The sequence below is a fragment of the Pediculus humanus genome, genomic scaffold (genome assembly GCF_000006295.1).
Source record: "Pediculus humanus corporis 1103172108299 genomic scaffold, whole genome shotgun sequence".
NCBI lineage: Eukaryota > Metazoa > Arthropoda > Insecta > Psocodea > Pediculidae > Pediculus > Pediculus humanus.
The window spans coordinates 45,386-55,501 of NW_002987868.1; the positions used below are offsets into that span (position 1 = coordinate 45,386).

At 25.4% G+C, this 10,116-nt stretch overlaps 1 protein-coding gene across 1 annotated transcript; it reads left to right on the top strand.

Annotated features, from left to right (window-relative positions):
- Positions 1-4,072: 4,072 nt before the first annotated feature.
- Positions 4,073-6,313, top strand: Phum_PHUM565660 (eye-specific protein kinase C, putative; the record flags this gene model as incomplete). The annotated part of the gene is made up of 2 exons (XM_002431984.1): positions 4,073-4,107; positions 5,182-6,313. 2 exons carry the CDS (start codon positions 4,073-4,075, stop codon positions 6,311-6,313), a joined length of 1,167 nt encoding a protein of 388 aa, XP_002432029.1.
- Between the last annotated feature and the right edge of the window lie 3,803 nt (positions 6,314-10,116).

Sequence of the window (10,116 nt, forward strand, 5' to 3'; positions counted from 1 at the left end):
TAATAATAATAATTTATCATTTTATGTCAAAGACGATAACAAACAAAAAAGTAAGTTTCGATTTTGTTTTTGTTTTAATTTTATTTATTATATTATTAAAAATAAATAATTTTATAGGGATTCGAAATTATTGTGTTAATCGTGAAATATCACACAACTTTTAATTTTCAATGGGTTACGCATACACGCACCGCGCGCACACACACACACACACAGAATTCGAAAAGAAAAAATTTTTTTTTAACGGTAATAAAAAAAAAAAAAAGAAAGGAAAAACCTTGAATTTCCCGGGAACGAAATTAAAACACGTGATTTACCTGAAACGGTTTTAACTATTACATAATATCATCCTCATCATTATTATTATTAGCATTATTTAATCGATTAATAAATTTTATTTCTATCTTATTATTATTATTATTATTTACATAATTTATTTTCTACAAAAAAAAATAAATAAATAAAATTTTTTTTTAATAATTCAAGTATTGGCTTTTCCAACATAACTTTTTATTGATTAATTTATTATTATTATTACTAGCAGTGATCGATTGTTTATTAAAAAAAGACGTTAATAAGTAAATTAATAAATTACGATGGTGACAATAATAATAATGATAATAATAGGAAGGGGGATTTAGAATAATTTTGATGATTATTAATAAAGTTAATAAATTTTTTTTAAAGTCGGCCATATTGAAATTAACTTACACGTTTATAATAATAATAATAATTTGTTTTTTAATTTAAAGACGATGATTGTCGAAGGTAATAATATTACTACCCGATAATAATATAAAATAAAATAAAATAATTATTAAATAGGAAGTGAATGAATGAATGAATGAATGAATGAATGATTAATTTTTTACTCGGAAAATAATTTTAATTAATAAATAAAATTCGTTGTGATGACATTTTAATCATTTACTCACGGTTTAATAAAATTTTATTAAATAAGAAATCTTAAACGTTTTCGAAATTCTTTATTTAAATGGTCGAGGGAGTAATTAGTAAGTAATAATAATAATAATAATGATAATATTACAATTAAAAAATTTGAAAACGATTCATTTCCTGGAAATTGAGGTTTAAACAAAAAACAATTATTTATTTATTTAAACGTTTTCAAAACGATTTATTTTATGATTTTCACACGTAAGAAAAAATAAATAAATAAATAAATATTTGCCAAAAATTTTACGTAAACGAAAATAGTAATAATAATAATAAACGTACATGCAACGGTTTATTTATTGCATTATTATTATTATTATTATTATTATTATTATTAGTTTATTTTTCAACGGTTTTTTTTTCTGATAAAGTTGCTGATTTGACTGTTTTTTTTTAAAATGTCTGTTATTTAAATTAATTAATTAATTTTAATTTTATTAAATTAACGCCTTTCGGAAAATCGGTTTCATGCAAAATGATGATGATGATGATAGAGTTTTTATTTTCTATGACGTCATATCGGAAACGAGAGAAATAAATTTAAAAAAATAATTTCCAGGCGATAAAAAAAAAAAAAAGAAATTATTGAATACAAAATGATTTATTTTTTCTTTTGTTTTTTTATTTAAAAAAAAGAAAGAGAGAGAGAGAGAGAAAAAAGAAAAAGAGAAAGAAAGATGGAATAAGCTTCTCAACCATTTGACGTCATTAAAAAATTTATTATTATAACTGACACGAGTCGTAAACCGACGACGACGCGAACGAAGACGATTTTTTTAAATCTTTTTTTTTTTGAAAATTCAAAGAGGCGAATTGAAAGCCCGTGAAATCGAAAACGAATCGATATGAATGACGTCAAAGCTCTCTTGTATGACGTCATTCCTCAGCTCTCTTTTTTATAATATTTTCGTTCGTTTAGAGAACAATTAAAAGGAATTTTCTTGTTTTTTTTTCCGGGTTTTATTTTTTGCAGGAAAAGTTTTCATTTTTTTAATTAATTTTAATTATTTACGAATGATGATGATGATGATGATAATGATGATGATGATGATTATTTAAATGATTTTAAAAAAATGAGAGAGAGAGGGAGAGAGAGAGAGAAAATTAAGAGGTTTCGTGATGAAAATTTTTTTTATACACGCATTTCCCATTTTGTTTTTTTTTTTCCACGGACTTTATTACGTAATTATGGGAGATCAATCAAACCGATACTTCTAGAACATTTTTGTTTCGATTAAAAAAAAAAAGCAGACGATAAAAGGAAAAAAAACGGTAACGAATAAAAAAAAAATTATTGAAGCGAAAAAAAAATTTTTTTTTTTTTTTAAATCTTTTTTACTCGGGGAAGGGGAGGGTTGGGGGGAAAGGTAAGGAAAGGTTACGAAAGGTCTCATCGGAACATTGAACTTTTTTTTACATTTTTCTTCTGCTCACACGTCACATATCAATTATTATTTAAAAAAAAAAAAAAAACAAATAAAAGAATAATTATAATTCGCGACAGAATGTATACTTTCCATTACCGTGAATCGTAAATAATTTTATTTGTTCATAAGTTAAATATATTTAAAATAAATCTTCTTAAATTAAGAAAAAAAGAAAATAGGTATAAACGTGATTTTCTTCACGTCCGATTTAAAAATGATTTTTCGTTTAATAATAATAATAATAATGATAGTATTTTTTAAATTTTCTCGGGGATCGCGAGAGTATTAAAAATAAATTTTTGTGAAATTATATATATTTATATTTATTTATATATTTAATCATTAACTAAAAATAATTTTTCGGTCAGAAAAAAATTTTATGTAATAATAAAAGTGGGAGCGGGGGAGGGAGGGGGGAAAGTTTACGGTTTCGTCATTATTTAAAAAAAAAAAAAATTATTCACGTTATTAATAATTTTTTAAAATTTCGTCATCGGTTTGCATAAAATAATAATAATAATAAAAGAAAATCTCGGTAAGGAAAATTAACATTGTCCGAAAATTACACACCTCAATTTTCCCCCCCCCACCCTTTCTTTCTTTTTTTTTTATTACCGTAACAAAATAAAAAAGGAAAAAGAAAAGTTTTATACAATTTTTAATGGAAAAACCTAAAAAGTTTTCCTTTTTTTTTAAATAACCCATTGTTTAGTTTATACAAAGCTTAAAAAAAAATTTTTATTTTTGGCACTCGTAGTAGTAATTTTTTTTTTTTTTTTTTTTACGGCGACGAATTTTCTCATTTTCTTGTTTGTTTTTCCTCTTTTTAAAAATGTTTTTCTTTCTCTTTTCTTTTCAAATCAAAAAACAAAGAAATTTTAATTTATTTTCACGACAACAACAACAACAACAAAAACAGTTTGTTTTGCAAATTTTCCCTTGATTTTAAAAAATTATTCCATAAAATTTATGTCGTGGTATTAGACAAAATTTCACAACGGTAACTTCCTCATCATCGAGACCACATTTCGATACACGTATAAATAATAATAATAATAATTTTATGCATCTCACACGTAACGTTTCAATTATTTATTTATTTAAACGGTTTTAAAATAGTAAACAATTAATAAATCGACGTTTACAATCAATCAATCAATAATCAATTAAAAATTTATAATCGTTTTTTAAAAAAAAATAACCTCTCGAAATTAAAATATAAAATTTTTACGAAATTTTTCATATGACGTCATTCATTATAATTATTTACGTGGAGTAAAACGTCACGAATGTCGAAATTTTAAACCGTTATAACTCATTATAAATAAATAAATAAATAAGTGCAACTTTTTTAAAACGAATGATTTATTTAAAAATGTAAATAAACAAAATAAATAATTTTCCCGTCATAATAAACGGAAAATTTGTTGGAAAAACCATATTAATTATTATTATTATTTACAATTTCTATAAATATCCGACGACGTTTTTTTATATTTTTTAAATATTTGGAAACCGTTACGTAAAAATAACGCACTCAATATGCAATCGAGCCGTTTCTTTATGAAATTGGAGTATATCGCGGGGGAAAATTGTCGCGAAAATGAGAAAAATTTGTCGCAGGTACGGAAAAAAAAAGAAACGTGAAACGAACGAACGTTACGCGAATGAATAAATCGATGATGATGATGATGTTCGTCGTTAAAAAATCGACTCCGACAACGTACGAAAAAAAAACAATATGTTTATTTTATTTATTTATTTATTTATTATCCGTCTCCATCTTTTTTTTTTTTTATTGTTTTTATTGTTGATCGCGAAATAAAAAAAAATAAAATAAATAAATAAAACCTTGCGATTCAATTAACCGTAGTTCGCGTCCTAATTTTTTTAAATAAATTTTATCCACTTTTATTATTATTATTAGCGTTTGATAAGGTCGAATACGTTGTTGGGAAACTCTATTATTATTATTATTATTAATAATATTGTATGCACGTATTGATAATAATAATATTTGTGGGCGTTCGGTTTTATCATCTTTTTTTTAAATTTAAAATGTTTTATTTTTGACATACGTTTACAAAAAAAAAAAAAAAAAAAAAAAAATTTTTTTTTGACCAGAACTTTTTTCTTCTTCCACGGTAATTTGGCAAAAATTCTTGACCTTATAACCAAAAAAAAAAAAAAATAATAATAATAATTTCCAAAAAATAAAAAAAACACAATCAATTCTTTTAAATTTTCTTTCTATTTCTTTTTTTTTTTTTAATAATAATAATAATTTTTTTTTTTAAATATAAAAATGTTTTCCAATGCCAGAAGTTATTTTTAAAAAAAACGATTTCGTTTTCAAACGAAAAAAAAACCCGGGAAATTATTCTTATTATTATTATTATTATTATTATTATTATTATTATTATTATTATTATCATTTGTGTGTTTCTATAAATTCACGTGCGATTCACGTGATATTTGTTATCAGACTGATTACGAATCGAGAAGGCCGTGAAAAACGACGTGACTCGTGTCGCGATTAAAAAAAAAAAAATATTTTTTATGGAAGAATAATGTAAACACAATGATCCATTTACAGGTTGGCCAACATCCAAAAACCCTTAATATTGTCGTTACGCTTAAATATAATTTAATTTTTAACAAACACGTGACATAAAAAGTTACGTAATCGAGAAAACACGTGCGTGCGTGTGTGTGTACGTGCAATAGTACATGATTGAGAAAGGTTATGTTGGATGCCCTTAAAATAACGGTTTTTTTTTTATTTATTTGTTTACAGAATGAAGAGTAGAGAAAAGAAAGATAGTACAATTCATGGAATATTAGAAGTCGATTTGGAAGAAATAAATTTCGACGAAGAATATGACGTCATAAAAACATTAGGAGAAGGTTATTTTGCTAAAATAAGTCTCGTCAGACATAAGAGAACAAACACAACCGTCGTACTCAAACAAATTCATAAAGAATTGACGACGTCGAAAGACTTTTTTAGAGAATATCATTATAATTATCATTTATCACCACATCCAAACATATTGTCTTCCTATTCCGTTTGTTTTCTGTACAATAATTGTTATACGTATGCTCAGGAATATGCACCATTGGGTGACTTATCGGGTTTTGTGAAAGCCGGAGGATTACCGGAAGTACAGTGTAAAAAAATAACAAAACAAATAACGTCAGCATTGGAATTCCTTCATTCGAAAAAATTAGTACACAGAGACATTAAATTAGAAAACATATTAGTGTTCGAACAAAACATGGATAAAGTTAAATTATGCGATTTCGGTTGGACGAGAAAAGAAGGGAGTTTAGTATCGAAGGGTAAATGCTGTTGGACGTCATTTCAACCCCCGGAAGTATGCGAAATTGTTAAAAATGAAAAATATTATTGCGTGTCTTCGAACGACACGTGGCAATTGGGAATCGTTATATTCGTTTGTTTAACCGGTTGTCCGCCTTGGGAAAAAGCAGACGAAATATTAGATCCACAATATAAGATATTTTTCAAATGGCAACAAAGGAGAACTATTAAAATGCCGGGAAATTTTAAAAAATTTTCAATACGTTTGTTAAGACTGTTCAGACGTTTGTTTGATAACGATCCGGAAAAACGACCACCCGTCACGGAAACTCTTAAATATTTAAAAGATAATTGGGTCACGTCAAAATTATCTAATTCCACGTCGTCACCCGCCATTCCATCGAGTAAATCACATAATAAAGATAATTTTGAAAATAATTCTAGTGAACAACCGCAACAATCGCAACATGGTAAATGTAGGAGTAAAAGACTTTCGAGTACTTACAGTTTAGAAACTAAAATCGATCAAAATTTAATAACAAAAAGAATTTGGGATTGGATATCAAATTGCGAAAGTTATCAAGATAATAATTATGAGGGTATTTGAGGTATTCAAAATTTAAAAATTTAACCCCCCCCCCGCTCCCTTTTTTTTTCAAACAAACAAACAAACGTGCTCAAATATATTTATAAAAATGGGTCTACAATTCGAATTCCAGTGTCTTTTCCTTTTCCCTTTAAATATATATAAAAAAAGAAAAGATGGCGGAGGTATGAGGGGAAAGGAGCGCGCGCGCGTGCGCGAAATCGGAAAAAGGAAAAATATTATTTTGTACAAAAAAAAAAAAATTATTTATTTATTTATATATAAATATATATATTTATACAAGTTTTCAATAAAAGTTCTATATTTTTATTTTTTATTCAATTTTATTTTTCTCTCTCCCCCTTCTCCCCCTCCCTCCCTCCCTACTCTTCCGTGAAAAAGGGGGGAGACTTTTTCTTTCATTTTTTTTTTTTACCGTTTATCGATCGTTTTTTTTTTTTAATTCGAAACATTCATTTTTTTCCAAACGTACGAAAAAAAAAAAAAAAAAAATATCATTTTAAATTTATTAATATAAAAGGTCAAAGGTTAAATGTTGCGTTTGCAAAAAAAGTTTAATAATAAAAAAAAAGAAAAAAAAGTGAAAACGATAAATAACATTTAAAGTTCTTTTTTAAAAAAAAAAAAAGAAAGAAAGAAATGGAAAAACTTTTTCTTTCTAAGGAACAAAGAGAGAGAGAGAGAAAACGTGGTTTTAGAATAAATTCGAAAAAGTTTTTAAAATTAACAAAAAAAAAAAAAAGAAAATTTGTTTTATTCAGATTTTGTTCGATGGTTGGTGGGGTGGTTTTATATATATATAATAATAATAAATTTATAAATTTTTTTTTGTGTTTCCGTTTCCGTTTTTTTTAAGTATAAATAAAATTTACGATTAAAACTTTTTTCCATTTTTTTGTCTAAAAAAATTTTAATCGTGTCAGAAGAAGATTTAAAATTTATTCTTGTCGACGTAATAAATTCGAAATATTAAAAAGTTTACAAAAAAAAAAAAAAGCGCGCGCAAAAAAATTTAATTTTAAAAACTCTAAAAATAAAAAAATTTTTTTTTTTTAAATTTAATTCGAGAACGTGGTTGCGAAACCTGCCCCCAAAAAAAACCGTTTTTTTTATTTTTCTACCGTGAAATCAGTTCAAAGGTAAATAAACTTTTATTTATTTATTTATTTATGTATTTATTTATTTTGTCATCATGTCTATCAAGAACTTAATTAATTTTAAAAAAAAAAAACTTTTTTTTTTTAAAAATTATCGATTCGATTATTTTAATAATACGTTAAAAATATTTTAATACGTCATTTCCGATTATTCGATACGCCCCCCACTCCTCCTCCTCCCAAATTTTTTCATTTTTTTTTTTTTTCAAATAAAATTTCACTCGTAAATTAATTTATTAACCGTTACGAATGATTTTAAAAATGGCGCGGGAACAGAAAATGGCGGATCGCGTTCATTCCTTTTTCAATTAAAAAATAAATTTACATGGCGTCGTTTTTTTTTTTTTTATAAACAAAAAATTTATTACGTAAATATAAAATTAAAACAAGGATTTTTTTGCAACGAGCAAACAAACAAACAAACAAACAAACGGATAAAATAAAAATAATCAACGACGAAATGCAATAAATTTATTTATATAAATAAAATTTAAAAACGTTAACGGTCATTTTTTTTTTCCTCTTTCTACCGGAAAATTTTTTTTTCCGTTAAAAAAAAAATTTTCACGCGAAATATAATGAAAAAGTTAACAAGTTTTTCTCCCGGGGATCGAAAAAAAAAAAAATTAGTAAAGGTTAAAGGTGAAAATGAGCGAGCGAAATTTAAAAAGAAAGGGTATGAGGGATTGTTGGGGAGGGAAAACAAAAACAAAATGGCGGATTGCGTTTTCCACGGTTATTTTAAGAATTGAAAATTTTCAATTAATTTATTTTTTATTTTTGATGATAACTTTTTCATTTCCGGTTTTATTCACCGGAAAATAAAAAAACTCGGAATATTGTTTTAATTAATAATTTGTTTGTTAACCCTGGAGAGATGCATTTTGCACTAACCACCCCCCATCCGGAAGAGTAGGGAGGGTGTGGGACTTAACCTCTGGCCAAATAAAACTTCTAAACATTTTACCGTAAGGGTCAGAAAAGGAAGGATTTCCGTGGGAGTGTAATTTGCATTTCAACCTCAGTTACAACCCCAGTTCAGAGCAAGAACTTTCCGTTCACATCCGCGACAGTGAGAGACCCCACAGGAAGAATCCCAATTCCACTTTTAGAGCAGGTTCTTGGATAGACAGTGACGACCCATCGTCAGGTACCTTCCTCTCCTCTTTACTATTCCGAAATAGACAGACACGGGACGTCATTATCGTACCTGTCCTTTACCTGTGCAACGAAGCCGGAGCGAAATCTTCTTCAAGAAACAGACTTGACTTGGGGTACTCGGACCCTTGACAACCCCTTTTCGAATTTATGGAAAGCCATTTCCCCCTTTTGCCCATTTTCGTTTAACTCTCGCATAATTTTTTTATTTTTTTTATTTTTATTTTTTAATCGAAATCCGTAGACACGAAAATGTCGCAATTTAAAAAAAATAATAAAAAAAAAACAATAATAGTAATAATAATAATAATGATGATGATGATGATTTTGTTTTTGTAAATTTATTTATAGATTTTTTATTTTCTTTTTAAGAATTATTTATTTAATTTAGAACGTTTAATTTTAGATTTTTTTTTTATTATTATTTTTATTTCGCGTCTGCAGAAAAATTTTCTTGCATTTTCCATTTTGCAACTGCACATTTTCTTTCCTCCTTTTCTTTTCTTTTCTTTTTTCCTTTTCTCCCGCTAAAAATTTTTTATTTTTTTTATTCGATAAAACCTTTTGATTTTATTGACACACATTGATTTCTCACCTGAAGGGAGAAAAAAAAAAATAACTTGACACAAAAATTTTCTTTCGACCTTTTTTTTCCTTTTATTGACGTGTAACTAGGCTATATAATTAGGCTACGTAAATAATAATAATAATAATAATAAAATTTTTTTATTTATTTAAACGTCTTCGATAACCAATTATAATAATAATAATAATCGTTTCTTCTTTAAATTATATATAATAAAAAAATTTTAAATAATTTAAAAAAAAAATTTCCAGAACATTCTTTTTTTAAACTTTAAAAAAACCGTTATTCAATGACGTTATTATAATAAATATTTTTAATTTAAATTCTAACGAACTTTTTTATTCCTTATTATTATTATCGTGTTTTATTTACATTTCGAAAAACCAATAATTTTTTGTATTTTTATAATAAAAATTCAATTAACTTTAAAAAAAATAAAAAATTGTTTTCGTTTATTAAAAATTAAAATTTAAAAAAAAAACAACAACAAAGATGGCGTCGTCGTCGTCGTTTACGTGGAAAAAAATAAAAATTAAAAAAAATTCTGGGAAATTTTTTTTTTTAAATTTAATTTATATATATGTGTAGTAACAACGAAAGTCAATTCAGTATCTGAATCTTTTTTTTTACTTTTCTATTTTATACGAACAAAAAGTTGATAATTTGATTTTTATTTTTTATTAAATAAAACAAATGGAAAATTTATTGAGAATTTTCCCGTTTAAATATAATTCAACCTTTTTTTTCTGTACGACCAACAATGCAACAAACGTTTGTTTTAAGTAAATAATAATAATAATAATAATAATAATAAAGTATATTCGATTTTTTTATCGTACGAGGAAAACGAAATAAAAAAATTATTATTATTATTGAAAACCGTTTTAATTATTGTTCGTAAT